The sequence below is a fragment of the Psittacula echo genome (genome assembly GCF_963264785.1).
Source record: "Psittacula echo genome assembly, chromosome: 2".
Taxonomy (NCBI): Eukaryota; Metazoa; Chordata; class Aves; order Psittaciformes; family Psittacidae; genus Psittacula; species Psittacula echo.
The window spans coordinates 12,722,978-12,740,047 of NC_137737.1; the positions used below are offsets into that span (position 1 = coordinate 12,722,978).

The following is a 17,070-nucleotide window of genomic DNA, read 5'->3' on the forward strand; positions in this document are numbered from 1 at the left end:
ACCTGGAACGAACTGGTCATGTTTAATATAAAGAAGGGAAGACTAATTGGGATATGATACCTGCCTCAAATACAGGCAGAGCTGATGAAAAGAGGAGAGAATGAGTGTCTTACATACCACAGTGGAGTGAATGAGGTACAATAACCCTGAAGATTCAAATTAGATGATGGGAAAAGCTGTCTAACATGCCAATGAAGCACTGGCATAAATTGCTGGGGGAACCTGTGGAGCTCCTAAGAGAGTGCTTAAGAGCAAGTTAGACAAATACTGGAATAGCTAATGTGCCTGAGAACAACAGAGTGGACTGGATAATCTCCTGAACGTTGCCCTTTCAGCCTTAATTTTTCATGATTCTGTGCTATTTGCCATTAGTATTTCTCGGGGAGAAATACATGATCATGTAAGAGAAATATGGCAAATCCAACATTTTCCAGCCATGCTACACCTATAGTCCCTGAACAGTTCAACTGCTGAGCATGTGCGCAATAACTCTGAAGCTTCCTGGAAGCACCAGAATGAGAGGGCATTCTGCATCTCCAGTTGTGCATACAAAATGTGTACACAGCCACTACCACTCCATGGCGCATGCACAGTACGCTGGTTAAGTCTAGGAGATGTTTGATTCCCTGCACATGCATTGCACAATGCATTTGCAAATATATTTTTTAAATAGCTGGGATACTCAGAAGCTTGGCAGTTTTCTTGTCAGAAATCTTTGGACAAATAGGGGTATGGCCAGTGACGTCCGGATGCACGGTGACCTTAGGTGCAATAGTCATATATAAGGGATATTTACAGATTGTTGGTTTCTACCTCACTGCTTGTGAGGGAAAAGGGATCAAATGGGGTTGGTAAGGCTGAAGTCACTGTAACGGCTGACCAGGGACTGAGGGAGGATTTAATCTTTAACTCCCTGCATAATTTCCAGCACACCCCCTGTTTTACAGACATGATGGTTAAGCTGTAAATGTCCTGCTTCAAGAACAATGATAGTTATCTATGACATAAAATTGCATTAAAATACTCTCTCTCTTTTCATCCACTATAATTTCCACTCCAGAAATAGCCTTAAGGAGAGGCGATGATTAGATTATGAATTAGATTCTGGATGACAGAATCAACTGAAACTTGCAATAGCTGACTTTCCCCAATTTTGGACACGTATATATGATATGAATTATATTTATGACTGTTGTGCATTTTCCATCCAAAGACAGAAGGAGGCACAGAAATTACAGAAGCAGTTGCTCTAAGTGCCATTCTGTGTAGGTGGATATAGTAGACAAGCTGAGAATGATGACTGTATGCAACACTGATCAGTGTTTGGCAGGAATACATGTATGCACAGTCCAGCTAGAGGAATAAGATGAATATGAGAAGCAGAAGATGTAGTATAGTATTTTGTAGGAATAAGCTGAAAAATGCAGAAGGCCTGATTCTTATTTCTTTTACATCAGTTTTACATGCTGCTGTCAACAGTGAATGTGATATCGATTGATAATTGCAGAGGAAATGCATGAATTAGGTCTGTAAGACTAAACTTTATTCTTAGGCTATGTATGTAGGATATTCCTACACCCAGGATGGTTGACTGGAGTCCTGTATTAAGGTGGTCTTAGGAGATCAGGGATGTTGTTCCCTGCATCCAGAAAGTTACATGATAGTGACAGAATAATAAGTTATTTTGCATAAGATAAGGAAAGAGAAAGAAACTAAGTGGAAATAAAAGAACAAACTTCTGGGAGAATATTGCCCTGTATCATAACAGAACTGCTACTGGTTTTACAGAGAGTCTGGACAAACAGCAAAGGCAAAATATGGCCATAATGGAAGGGAGAAGAAAGTAGAGGTTTTAAATTGCAGTAAGGTAGGCTAGGGTCAGGCATCAGGAAGACATTTCTAATGCTAAGAAGAGTAGCCTAGGTTGCCTAGGGATGTCAGGGAACCTCCATCACTGAAGGTTTTTAAGAACAGGTTAGACAAACATCTGTCAAGAATGATACAGGGACAGCTGATCTTGCCTAGGGGGAGGGGATGGACTGCCTGACCTCTTCAGGTCCTTTCCAGTCCTATTTTTCTATGATTCAGTGAAAAGAGAATCTGAGAGACGAGGAAACACAACAAATTAGGGAAGACAGAGGTGAAAAAGACAAGTATAACAAAAACGACGGAAGAGATGAAACTAAGAGGACTGCTACAAAGAGCAAGATATATGTTTTAAACAATCCCCTTTATGACACAAATAAAGGTTCTCAATTTTTTTCTGATGTCAGCTAGTTCTTCCTGGGAAATATGGACATTAGTGCCAGTAAAGACAAAAGTCCATGGAAGGTGCTGAAAAATAAATACCTTGATATAAAAAGACATTTCCAAACACTTTGAAATGCCATGATAATGCCTTGCAGAAGTAGTAGTTTAAGTGTTTCGTGCTTCCATTTTTCCTATAAATGCAGTTCTCTGCTCCATCTAAGTTTCCTAAAATGTGCCATACATTAGTTCTTGAGGAGTGCTGGTGTGCATGTGGAGCACTATGGCAGACAAAGCCTGTCTTCAAACCTACTGATACTGCATGACCAGGCATGAGCTTCCAAGACATTTTCTTAAATCATCTACCAAATAGAGAGAATGTTACTAGGCATATCCACATACTCCATGCCAAATCATGCCAGAATGTTTTCCAGATACTGTACTCCATCACCCTAATTTGGCTTACTCAAGTAAATGCAAGTAAGTGACTATATGAATCTGAATATGAAAGCTATTGATACTTAATAAGTATCTTCTCTCTCAGTATACTATAACGTAGCGTATACAGTATAACAGACCTCTATACACACTGCTTAGACTGACAGAAGACATACATTTTGAAGCTAATATAAAAAAGCTCTTTGGGTTCACACAGGCTGTGCAGAGAAATGAAGACTACAGCAAAGAAGTGCTGGTGTGCTGTGGACATAACTCAGGGCAGGACTTTGACAGCGTCTGGTGAAGCTCTTTCAAAGCCTTTCTGTGAAATCTGAACTACGGTCAAAGTATGGGCTGTAATTGAAGGTCTCTCAGCTTGCTAAATGAGGTTGAGGACACAGCCAGGCTTCTGTAGAAGAAATAATTTTATATGCTAATCAGGTGCATCAGTCATCTTTCTGTCCCCTATAAAGACTGATATAATGTCAATATTACAGCAACAGACTTAAATGTATAGGTAAGCGCATAATTCAAGGGCAGCAGTAATGTTTCTAGCAGTGAACAGTGCTTTACTCTCTCTATGCCTCAGATTCTTAAAATGACACGGGTAGTGTAGTGGTATCTTCCTATCCCCAATGGTCTTGTGCAGTTATATTGACTTTTTTGAGATATCCTATTCCTACAAGGGCAGATGCCACAAAGAAACTGATCAGGAAGAGATGTAAGTTACAAGTCAAGTGTTCACGTTGTTGTATAGAAAATCTGATGTAGTCCCTCGTAAATAGTCTGGTAATGTTGACTTGCAAAAACCAGTAATTTTATCCATGGATGAAATGGAATTATACAATACTGATGTTAAAAGAAAAGAGAAAGAAGTGAGAAAAATTGTCAGCCTCATGGCTGCAAGTCATATAAAAACCAAAACAAAACCAAAGTTGGATTAAGACAACATAGTTTAGTGGCTGTATTCAAACACAGAGAAAGAAAGGTGCATTTTTCATAAAACAAGACAGCATTAAAGCAGGAAGAACACTGCAGAGAGAAAATGAAAGAGAGCTGGTTAGATTTTAACGGGAGAGGATAACAAGTGATTGCATGGGGTTGTGGTACGGAAGGGTATATGTGGTAGGTTGAGACTACAGAAAGAAAATGTCTGGCATGAAATTTGGAAAGCAGATGCACAAGAATGACCACATATCCATCTGAGAGCTATCTGTGTCTTTTCAGCAGTTAATCTGGAGCATGACAGCCAATGACAACAAAGATGGGGAACTGACTATGTAAGAAAATGCTGCCTAGTAGCTCATTTTATTGTGTTAAGAGTTGGCAGAAGCACAAAGCTGGTAGTGCTATAAGACACGATGAAATATGAAAAGTTCTGGCAGGCAGTGTAGATAAAACAAGACTGAGGACAACTGGGACTACAGGCCTGATTTAATGAGTCTGGTATGTAGAAGGAAAGAACCAGACAACAGCAAGAAGGGAACTCACTTGATGAGGTACACTGGAGTGTAACAGAAAGTGTAGAATTTGCTTCCGTGTGGGCATGCAAATAGTTATGTAAACACCAGTTATTAGGAAAGCTGATTAAGGAATTTATAAACAAGAATGTGTTTTGAACCCCAGTGATCACTGGCAGCTGGATTCTTCTTACCTAATTTGGCTCAACTAAGAATTAATCTTGAATCCTAAAATAGGTACCCTAGCCCCCTCTCACATCAATGAAGACAATAGATACCTTCAAATAGCTATTAGAGATTCAACCTATCTAAAAATCATTCCATTTTGACAGCTTGATTTGCCCATTAGATATTCATATGTTTCCTAGTTGATGTCTCTTTATTTGCACAGGAAATCTAGTTAACTGGCATCCACCAGATACCTAACTGCTCTATGATTAAGTTAAGCAAGATGACTCCTTTCCTAAATTTCTTAAAACTCCAATTCATGGTTAAAGTTCCTCTGTCAGTTGTGTTGGTATTAATGTGTGTTGTTAAGGAGACAAAAGAACACCTTAAAACAAGGTTTTCCAATCTGATAGCAAATGACAATGCTAACAAGTTGTTACCATAAGCTCATCTGCGCATTTAGCCATACAACCTGGATTTTGACAAAATCCCTCCTTAGAGGCATGCCGGAAGTGCAGAAGTTAAGGTTACAAGGTACTCTTCTATTATGAGATATAAACAGCTTTTAAAAAAGCAAGAAACATAAAATTAGGGAATACATTGTCCTTTTTCAGGGAAGGAGACAACAAATAGAGATTGAAGGACTGATAAAAAACTTTTTGAATGGTTTTAGCAAGGGGTAAGACAAGATGGTGAACAATAGTGAAGCTGAATAAATAGAAGGAGCACATGAATTTCTTGAAATACCATGAACAACTTACAGATCCTGTTTACAACATGCTGGGGGAGCATTCTGACAGGTGAAATAGAGTAGACAGGTGCCAAGTGATTCACATTAAAAGAACCATTTTAGTGATTCACATGGTAACAATCAGGGAAGCAAAGATGTATCATGGTGGATACATCTGCTTATTGAAAAACCTGCTCAATGAGCAGAGATAGAAAGAAAGCAGGATGTTAGGCCGTATTGAGATAAAGACAGAAAATAATGCTGAAAATAGAATCTAAGGTTATTTTGTAAAACAGTGATGCATCCTCACTGTGTTCGTGGCATTCAGTTCTGATCACAAAATCTTGATGAGATTAGTGTGGAAAGTGAAATGGCTGGGGAGATGGGCAGTAAAAATTATTAAAGGCAAAGAAAAACTTGTTTATGAACAGAGATAAAGAGGACACGGACTACAACAGAAGTGCAAACAGGGGCCTGCTTTAGAAAGCCATTACAATTTCTAGGAGAATTCTCAGTGCATGCATAGATGCTGCTGCTTAAATTAGCTACATCTTGGAAAACAGTGAAAACACTGAAGCTTTATCTACTTAGGGTAATTTAAAGAGGAATGATCCCTACTGTGGGTATCTTAAGATAAATCAGAAACATCTACTTATTCTTAAAACCAAGAGGAATGGGACTGCAATAGGATTGCTTGTGTACATTAAAAAGCCACCTATTTACAACACAGAAAAAGAAGCACTGCTTTACATTACACATAAGTAATGCATGAACTGATTTCCATGAAGAGACATTGAAGTTTTCGTGTGTCAAGTTTAAGAAAGTTGTATGAATAAATAACAAGTAGTGTACCTAAGTAAAGCTGACTAAAAACAGTATCTGAGGCATTTAAGTCTTCAGTCTTCAGGCAAAAAAGTAAGCACCAGCACACATTACTTAGCAACTGAAACACGTTCAATTACTGTGACTAAACTAACAAGCAGCAGCTTACTACCGTTGCTTGCAATCACTTCTCTTTCTCCTGCAGTACTCAGTTTCCAAACAAGTGACAAGTTGAAAGTTAAACTGGGATCATCTGCAGCTGGAACATTTTACTACATTATTTATTTCCTCATTTATTTCTCTGGTGACGTTCGCAAAACTTCTCCCAAACTTGTCTTGTACTCTTCTTTCCCTCTTCTGAAGCTTCTTTCATCAAGTTTCAAGACACCAAATGCCATGTGACACCATTTAAAAAATATTCTGAATTCCTAAGCTTGAGCACTCGGTTCTGAAAACAAGGTTTTAAAGTTGTGACTAAATACGTTGTCATTAGCCAAAAATTACTTACAGTTTGGATAAGTCTTCACCCAGGCAATAAAATAAATCCAGGATCTCCTTATCCTCTGTGTAATTCTATTTACTTTTCAAATGATATGGCAGTTTGTATAGTACTAGCTCCACTGCTTTTGACTATCCATCAGCACGGTTCTTGTGAGGAATATCTGGTTCTCACACCTCTTTTCTGCTCCCACTGAAATAAATGGCAAAATTTCCTCTGACTTCTTTCAGTAAAAGCAGAAAAGCCAGTAGAGGGAGCACAAATACACAGAAATAATTTTCTGTGGTTCCTGTATAAATGATAATGTCTACAAATTTTTCCTATAGTGTTTGCACTATTTTTTTTTTCCCCGATCAAAAATGCTGTCTTGATCAGGCTCCAACAGATGAGTGTAAGGATGTTGTTTGGCGACTCTTCCTGCAGCCCCTGGGACCTCAGGAATCTGCATGAGAAGCACAGGCTGGACCCTGCAAATCTGATCTTGGCTAAATAATGCTTCCTACCTCTGCAGCACTGCTGGGCAGACCAGCATAATATGGGGCACATCTTTGGCTCTTGGACATAACCAGAGATCTGCTGACTGATGATTTCTGCCAGCTGATCGTTGCACAGGAGCACACAGGTTGGGGTGAGCCAGTGCAATACCTCACAACAAGACTAAACACTGGCTTTTCACCTTGAACCCCTGCTCATTCAGCAAGCTGCAGCCTTCAGCAGCAGTCTGAGCCTTTATGTGAGCCCAATACCACTAGCTGTGCACAGAAAGGTCACATCTCTGTCCCCTCTCTGTCCGCTGATAACTACTGTTGGACATTGCCTGGAAGAGGTTGCTTTGCTGCAGGACTCAGAAAGTGTGTTGCTTTGCGGCTGAGAAGGTCTCAGGGAATAATACAGGATCTCTATCCTTTTCTTCTAAAATTCAGGAATTTCAAATGGGATCTCAGGATTGCTGTGCTTTTTGAGAGCTTCCCTCATAAAGGAGGGAAAGATCTAATCTCTTCAGGAGACTGACTCAAAAAGAAACACCCTAAGAAACCAAATGTAAACTGCTGAGTTTCTTCTTCCATTGTCAGGGTTTCCGGTGCTGGAGAACACAGATCCTTCCCTTCCCTCCCCTCCATCCTGCTTTGTTTGATACCATGTACATGCAACAATTGCAAAAGCACTTGCCAGTAGCATAAGTCTGCTCCCATTAAAGAAAAAAAGAGTTAGATAAATGACAAGTACTTTGGAAAATGCTACACAGGAGAGGATAGAAAAAAAGTGTATGTAAGCACTTGGATGTGAATCATTTTCAAAACAAACAAAAAAGTCATCTTAGAGATTCACTGGCTCTACTAAATTTGGGGGGGGGAAGTCATCAGTTTGAAGTTCAAGGGAGGCTGAGATTCCCAGAAACGTAGGAAAGGCTGCTACTGTGACTGGAGGTGTAGGCAGGACTAGCAAACAGGCACTATGAGTAATTGGAATGCTAAACTGAATGTTTAAGTGTGCGACATTAAGAGTTAAGTACCTTTTTGGTAATCACATTTGATGTCTTTTCCATCTTCAATTTCCTCTCTTACAGAGTAAAAAAGGTGGCATTAAGAGTTTTGCTCTACAGACAAAACTAATGCATTTGACTTTAGAGTACTACAAAGAGTACTATAAAAAGAACTACAGAAATCTTTGTGGACCTTGGTGAAGTTGCTGCACCCATCCTGAAGTCTGACATCTACCTGGTGCCTTACATTGATTAATAATTATCCTAAAAATACTTTCTGTCTGCAAATATAATAATATAATACAAATGGCTATAATATAACCATATCTGATTTTCCATTGAAGAAGACTTTAGATTTTTTCTTTCTTTTCTATGCATGTCCCAAAACATTTCAAGCCCCAGTCTAGTAGGTGACTGCTAACCGAAAAATGGGCCTCTCCTGTTTCATATTCCTACTGCGCTTTCACTGCCCAAAAGTTCTCAGTGGGCCCTATATAGACCTTTAGAAGAAAAAAAAATAAGAGTAACTGGATAACTCCTGAATGTACAAATAAGTGCTGTAATACAACATTAGATAATACCTACATATATAGTATGCACCAATATACCATGTATGATAGAATTAATCTTTTGTTATTGAAAATGATAAAGAAGAGGGAGATTTTAGAAAGAGAGTCCATGAGGAATAGAAGATTTGTGTGCATCTGTTTTGATAATCATTCAGGCTACAGACACTTTACCTGCTGGCCTGGTTTGAGTGGTGATAGTGTTATTCCCTGGGTATTGATCACTGGGAGTATCTGGTTGCCAATGACGGTAGCGATGATCTGACCCTGGGCATTGGTCAATAACTGCGGAGTTATCGGCTGCACCTGAAGTCCCTGAGCTCCACCTGCTGCTTGGCTGGAGGGGACTGGGTTAGGCATCAGTGGGATTGTTCCAATAATCTGGAAAAAAAGACATAGAATGGGAAAATGCACACATACTGCATATATTCACCACATGTGATTACTTGTTTCATACACGTTACATCAAACTTGGGTGAAATAAGCACAGAGAAACAGATATGATGGGCTTAAGGCCTCATCACCATGTTCCTTTATGGGGATAATGAGGACTTCCAAGCTCGTTTTGTGTGTCCCATATCACCTGTAGGCTTTACCACTGTCCACTGTTATTCCCAACAAATCTGCTGTCACTGAGAATGTCTGAAACAAATGCTGGGACATGTTCTGGACCCTGGACAATGCTTTGTTCCCACCTCTCATTTGAACACAGAGTGGAATGGATGCACGTACCGGTCTGTTCATCTGCTTTCTACACCTCGTCTGTATGACTGTGATTTTATGGTGCTTATGTAATTTTCCTCGGTTTACTGATGCCTAGTACTCTAGATGACCGCCTATTACTCCCATGTGATCTCAGGAAGGATCAAAGAGATACTGGTGCTGTTCAGGACATGGCTTATTAAGATACGTTTATAAAAATCTAGCTGCTTTTGGATGACAACTAGGTAGTACAACACAACAGGAGGCCTGGTGTTAGACAAAACAGTTTAGCTAACATTTCTGGGGCAAGTACTTGCAGAAAGAGACTCTTGTGACATCTCAGACTTGACAATACAGTGATTTCCTAAAATGTGAACATGCCTGTAAAACTTACATTAGGATGAGATGTCAAACAGATGCTGTAAGAAAGCTTGTCAGTCAATAAGCCACTAGGCTGAAGAAAGTTCCACTGTTAGAAGACTCTTTTTACAAGTATTACAGCATCTGAAACAAACTTCTGATGAAACTTTGGAAGGTTGGTTGGCTTTGCAAACAACAACTGATGAAGCTACAGTTACAGGATTATTGCACCAGGAAAAGGAAAAAACCCAGAGGTACACATCTCTATCTCCTTCACTACATCTCTGACTTTATCATAGCACCCCAGAAAGCATCTATCCCACTGTAAGGCTTCCAGTCTTCCATCTCCAGAAGCATTGCTTCCTCCTCTTAATCCTCAGCATCCACCACACTGCATGTCCTTTTTTTCCCCCACTAGTGAGATCCCAGTGGCCTTTATCACATTCATTGACTAGTGTAGATCTTCTTGGTTGCTGAGAAATAGGGTCTCTAAAATGATATCTCTAAAGGTATCACTTAAGTTCTTCTTATTAAAAGCTAGACAGATCGATAAAGATTATTATCCCTGTTTTGCAGAGCAGGAAAGTGGAGCACAATGGAACATATTCAAACAGGTTGTGAGTTAGCCTTCTAAGCTGGAACTTCTGTGAGGTTCTCTCTGCAGGTCAAATACTTCTGTTTCTTTTTAAGGTGTCCCTAGCTGAACTGCAGCACCTTTGCTGTCCATGTGAGAAGATGATTCTTCACTGAGGAAGGAGGCATTTATTTAAATCATTATCAGATTTCAGAATGCTCTCTAAAATCTCACTTTCAGCATGAATTAAATGTGACTTTCACACAGTGCAACATGTAAATTTCTCTCAGTTTTTGGCAACCTAAACTATTTATGTGTCACAAATATATTCTTTTTACTTTTAATGTATCACACCAAACACAAGGAATAATCCTTTTTAATTTTATCAGCAGAAATATAGCAAAGGCCTCTCCTTCCTTTGCCATGTCAGTAAAGGACATGACCTTGGAGTGTCATTACTCCAATGTAACTTTAACTATCAAGGTCCTAATCCCAGCAAAGCAAAAAATGCTGCGCTGGTGTTATCAGTAATAGAAATGTTTGCATTCACATTTAAAATGCATTTCTTGGACTGCAGTTGGACATTTCATAGAATGACAATGCTGAAGTGGACAGTTTGTAAGGTCAGAAGCAGAAGGCTATCTATATGTATTAATGTGTGTCACATGCCATTCCGTACATGGCATGCTGTACATGCACATAGCCAGAAATGGAGCAGGGGAAACGCAGCTGGGAGAGGTCTTCCACAAGGACAAATGAACAAATGCTCTCAGGGTGTTACCACAGGAGCCAAGGGTAAACCTGAATGGGAAACAGATTTTCTACTTTCTGAAACTTACTGAGACTTCAAGATTTTATTTTATTTTTTCCATTTTATACCAAAATAAAGTAAAATTTTCTCTGGTTGAAAAAGCAAAAAAAAAAAAATCAGGCACTTGTTTCTAGTTAAGCAATAGGGCTACTCTTTATGGCATGTATCTTTGATAGGGCTAAACCCAGATTCAAGTTTTGTCTTTCAAGTTCCATCTTCTCCAAGTACCCTCTCTGAAATAACCTAACAGCTCCCTGATTCACACACACGGAGTAGTACTGAAACGCGATCCCCTCCTCGAACCTTGTGCCGCTGTCCTGATGCTGAGCCAGATCCTTCTTCTGCTAATTTTGGTATGAAATTTCACCCTGGGCCTTGCTAAGCTGTCCTGTTGAAGTATGATAAAGGCTGGCACTTGGTCAAGGTGATTTATAGTTTCGATACATTTAAATTTTCTAAAGAAATAAAACCAGACCATGCCACAGGCTTGAGACACTGGTGTGCCACAGTACAGAGTATTTAATTGCCAGTGGTTTTCCTTGTGTTGAAGCATTGGCCCTTTCTAGCAAATGCTGCTATTTCAGATTATAGTCAAAGAATACATACAGTTTAGGAACAGCATGTGACAGGGGCTTATCCCACAAGATACTTACAGAATCATACAATCATAGTATCATTTCGGTTGGAAAGGCCCTTCTAAAGCTCATCTAGCTCCAAATCCCCTGCCACGGGCAGGGACACCTTCCACTAGACTAGGTTGTTCCAAGGTCCATCCAACCTGGCCTTGCACACTTCCAGGGATGTGGCAGCCACAGCTTTGAGACATAGCACAGGCTTCTTACTCTGTCAATGTTCGAACTCAAATCCATGAACAGTCCTACCTGTCAAACACCTGGTTGTATCTGTTGGAGGTACAGGTTCCAGATATAAGCACAAATTGTAGCGCATATACGACACTGGAAATAGTACCAAGATATTTAGTGTAAGTTCAGGCCTCAGCTTTTTTTACAGAGACGTGGTTTTGGTCCTCCACTAATTAAAACACCAAGACTGTAACTATGACCCTGTTCAAGTGATAAAGTGTTGTGAGAAGCCTTGGTGGATTCAGACTTGCACTTCGAGTATTTGATAAGATTCTTTCATTTTGTTTATGCATTACTAGATACATCAGTTGCATCTTGAGGGGCTTAGAGAGCAGTGTTTATAGATGTTAATTTAGGTTTTTATGTTTCCCAATGTTAACTAAATTTATAAAATTGATATTTGTGTCTAAATTCAGAAGACATCCAGGGTGATTTTTAAGAGCATCTGAACATTTTCCACTGATTTATCTGTTAAGTGTCATTTTAGCATCCTAGGATTTCAAGATATCTTAGATCAGGTCTCTCAAATCTTACAACTGACATTGCCAAGACAACTTCCACTATTGAGTGTTATTTATATGAGATACAGTTGTAAGGCTTGGCTTGCACAGGAAGTTAATTTGTTGATCTGCTCCTACATACCATCTCTGGGCTCAGTGGTCTTTCCTTACATAGTCCTGAAAACTGTAAATTCATCTGCAATGAAAGAATAAGCATACAATCAAAGCGAAGGTAAAATCCCAAGTAATGGAGCTGACCATGGAGGGGAAAAATTCAAGCCCTCTGCATATCAACTGTATTTGTGTTACCCACAACGACAGGATAACGTCCTAGCACTGATGAAATGCTAATCACTGTTGTGCTGTTAAACAGATTTTGGTCCCTTGCCTTGCTCAATAAAGGTTTCTTCTTAGAAAGGAAATAAAAATATCTGATCCCTTAAAAATGATCCCTTAAACAACGGATCTTTAAGAAAGAATGTTAAAAAATACCCATTCTTACCCTTTCTTGACTAACAACACATCTTCATATTTAACTGCCTTTGTGGATTACTTTGCTGTAACTCACAGGCTGAACCTGAAAGCAGAAGCTGAGCAACTGTTCAGAACTTCTGGGGATAAATGCCTAATTGTAGTCCCATTTGTGCTGTAGGTGTAAAAACCAGCTTTGGCATAACTGTACGAAGGTCTAATTGCTGATTTCCCAGCAGTGACTCCTTCCTTGTGGCTCCTAATAAGCCAAGGGCACCAAAACACAAATGTGTTTTGACTTTAGGTAAAGTTCCTATGACACTCTAAAATAAAGCACACAACTGTTTTTTATTAAGTTCTTTTCCCTCTCCCCTCATCAGAAACAGGGACGCTGCCTTGCTTCCTTGTTTTCTTAGCACAACCAAAGGAATCTTACTGTAGCCAAATGGGTGGTTCAACAACTGCCTTTGTTTCTGCTGTGAAAGGGCTAAGTAAAATCAAAGACTGACTACACTAGGTTGTTTCTACTGTCAGCCAGGGCTGACATTAAGCAAATAGTGCCATTTTATCTTTATAGTCTTTAAGTATAAGAAGGAAATGTGTTTTTTTCAGTATAATCAAAATGAAAGTATCTAATTTTATCCGTGCTGCAGCCCTTTAAATATTAAAGGTTAATTATTTCTGTTTTGAACAACAGAAGAACAACATAAAAATAAAATAGAAAAAAAAAACAGGGAAAAAGTAAAAGGAACAACAGAAAAATTGTTCAGTGAAATGAGGCAAACCACCATATACACATAAGCTAATTTAACATCTCAAACTGTGAACAGAATGCATGGAAGTTTTACTCCTATATAGTGACCCAAAAGATCACTGAGTGAATGTTTGCTGATTTAAATATGCTTCATTCATCTTTATTTTCTAGTCTTCAGAATAAAATACGAAATAAAAGCTCACTTTGGCTGCTCCTTTCTTAATCATACATATATATACACACAATTTATATAAATTATAAACACAGTCACATATTTATATATATATGATTTATTACCTATCAATATCAATAAAATCATCTGTTTTATACACTATACTATATATACTACCAATCTACACACTGAAAAACTGGGAGCATTAATACAAGCTCCATTTGCAGACTACTTCTGGAAGAAATGCTGCTCCATCTCATTCTTTGGAGTAACAACAAAATGATTCTTCAGCCTCAAGACAGGATGAGGCTAAGGCTGCCTGTGTCTTTCAAAGTAAAAGCAGTATTAATTTATGTAATGCTTACAAATTTCCTCTGCTGCATTATACTTCCTGATGAGAATGCAAAAATATGGCACAACAAAATGCTATTATGAGAACAAGGCATCAAATAGTGATATTAGAAACAGGCACCTATGAAACTGTACTTTTGAGCCACCATTTCATCCAAGGCATTCTAATTTTGAAGGTTAAGTATTGTTCATAGATCATACAATATACTGGATGGCATTATGGTTTGTAGGCATCATAATAGAACATTGAGTCTGACATTCTGCCTGACTTTCTCAGTGCTTTATTTGTTAGAAAACAGTGTTTGTATACTAACATCAAACTATAGAGGACTTTATTTGTCATCACTGTTGGAATTCTGTGGTGAAATTTGTCTCAAGCAAACAGTTATGTTCTGTTAGCAGGGGCATGTATACAGGCATGAAAAAGAATGTCTCTCTTATCCAGCATCCTGAATAACACAACATAACATTTTCTCATTAGAAAAAAGTAAAGATACATAAAGAAAGATTAAAATGTATATTGATCGTCTGTTGAATTGTTCTTTCTAAGCAATCTACGTATCAAATTTAGCTTCCTTTTAAAATCAAGAATTAAGTCAGGCATAGAGACCCTTAGTCACAGTTCTTTGAGCTGAGCAAAGCAACTGTTGATTTTAATTAGGTTTAGAGGTCCCAAGCATTTCTGAAAATCACGTAGCTAGATTCTTATGAAAGTGTTCATTATTTAAATGGATGACTTGTTCATTATTTGATGGATGACTAGTACGAAGTATATGAGCAATATTTTTGTTTCTTGCAACAACAGATCCCTGATACTATGTATGACAATAGCACCAAAACTGTCGTAACAGGATTGTTATGACAAACCAACCATAATTTCTAATAATGTCTGATGATCACAAAAAGAAAACACAACTTCCTGGTTTTAGCATTTGACTGCTTGTCTCCCAAGCACAAACAGCTTTCCTGATTGCTGTGCAGATCTTTTTAGGGTGTATACCAGCAAATACACTTTTGGATGTATGGTCTTGGTATCTTTTCTTTCTGTAAATACTCTTGAAAACAAAAATGCTTTGGTTTTTATTTTCTCAGGAAGCAAATACAAAGCAACCCAGCCACCAGATTTAATTACAACAGAAATACTTTGGCAAATATTCATTTGCCTCTACTTTCTTTTCATGCAGGCTGAGATTTTCATAGTTGCCTACAGAAGTGTCACTGCTACTTCTCTGAAGGTTTCAAGTATCAAGCATCTCAAAGACAACAAATCCTTGCTCTGAAATAAAATTTTTCAACATTTGCCAGCCTTGGATACGAGCTGCATCTGCAAACCCTACCATTACTTTGTGTCTTTAGATTACAAACAATTTAGAAGAAGGATTGTCTCTTTTGGGCATTAATACAATATAAGTATATACTTCTACTTCTTCCTCATAGCATAAACAGTGGACTTGCTTTTAGCCGTATCAGTATCTACCATTCTGGCCATACAGCAGACGCAAATGTAGGCATCCCTGCACTTTGCAATACATGCCATGCTGAGCCATTCAAGGCTAGCTTGGGAAACAAATTGCCCTTTCTCAGCAAGCCTAATTAGGCCCAGCACAATGTGTGCCAAGGTGATTAGGTTGCTTCCATGCTACGGTGACATTATCGGCTTGTTTAGAACTAGCTTTGCTACTTGGTGTTCTATTGCACTGTACTGGCCTACTACAGAGATGCTATCTAGAGGTCAAGAGCCAGAATAAGGCAGGGTTTAGTAACTGCTCTTTGATCCTGTGGTTTTTAAATAAGAGCTGCTGTTGAGACAATCTTGCGTAAATATGAACAAGATAATGTTCTGTACTGCCACAACAGTGCTCACTGAAACAGTGCTGGTTTCATTTTTCAAGTTGTAATATTATTCTTTTAAAAAAGGGATGTTGCACACTACTATCAGTATATATGGGTGAGCAGAACTTCTGGTGCTCTAGTTTGATTTCTTTCTCTTGGTTACTCCTTTCAACTGGTTTTGCATGGACAAGAAGCTTGGTTAAGGAGATGGCAGGCTCGTAACTGCCTTCAGTAGGCACTCACTACTGTCACTGCTTCACCTTGTGATGCCATTCCTGAGAAAGTTATTCCAGCAGAAGTATCCACGTGCAAATATACGTTAAATTTAGAATCCTCAAAGAGTTATTTTTCTTTTTAGTTTTCATTGATGAATTTTCATTGTTCAGTGATAATTTTCATTGTTTCCTGAGAAAATAGAAGTGCATTCTGGACAAACGACTTTGAAGGCTAAATGATATTTTATTCTAGCCTTGCCTTGTGCACTTAGAATAACAATATATATGTTTTCTTGGACACTTCCCCATGATAAACTGGGCTGAAATCATTAACCATCAAATAATCTTCAGATACAATCTTTAGGACCACAGTTCTTTAATTAGATTACAGGTCAAAGAATTTCTAGGCCATCAATATATTCTTGAATAATCTCCTCTCATCTTCTCACTATCAAATTACATATGCTATATAAAATATTTACCAGAGATCACCAGATTTCTCAGTCTGTAACTCTTAAAGGTGAAATCAGTAAGGTACACCGATTCATTCAGTCATTTCAGATTTAGCCAAAATTCATTACAAGAATGCTAATAGATATTGCAATCAATCAGTAGCAGTGATACTCAACATTGTTGTTATACAATCAGATTTCTCCTAATATTGTTGGAAACCTTGAACTTGCTGCCCAGATGCAATGACTATGGATGATGACACAGTAGTTGTCTGTCAACCCATCACTTCAACTTTGCACATGTGCAACAAGACATTCTTTTAAATACAAAGTCATGTCCTACTTCAGCTGGTGTTCTACAATTTTAGACGCTCTGGACTTTAGTTATTATAAAACTGTTGGTCCTATTAATTAAGAATTACAAGCTTTAACATGATAGTCTACAAAAGCTCAAGGCAAGGCTGAGGTGAATCACTGTGCAAACCTGGCCAGGCAAAAGTACTACTGAAACACTTTTAGATTTTACAGTGCATGCAAGTGATTTTCAGACTACTGAGAATTAACCACAATGCTGATCACCAGTATGACTATGGTGGAAC

The 17,070-nt window shown here is 38.5% G+C and overlaps 2 protein-coding genes across 2 annotated transcripts in view; one reads left to right on the forward strand and one right to left on the reverse strand.

Annotated features, from left to right (window-relative positions):
* POU6F2 (POU class 6 homeobox 2) overlaps positions 1 to 17,070 on the reverse strand; it is a 306,861-nt gene that overhangs the window by 16,310 nt on the left and 273,481 nt on the right. The window contains exon 7 of the mRNA XM_080611181.1: positions 8,588 to 8,794. Coding sequence (XP_080467307.1) covers positions 8,588 to 8,794 — 207 coding nt within the window. The remainder of the gene's footprint in view (positions 1 to 8,587; positions 8,795 to 17,070) is intronic.
* Positions 6,744 to 17,070, forward strand: part of VPS41 (VPS41 subunit of HOPS complex) — a 411,778-nt gene continuing 401,451 nt past the window's right edge. Inside the window, exon 1 of the mRNA XM_080611180.1 lies at positions 6,744 to 6,763. The gene's annotated coding sequence lies outside the window, so the exon portion shown is untranslated. The remainder of the gene's footprint in view (positions 6,764 to 17,070) is intronic.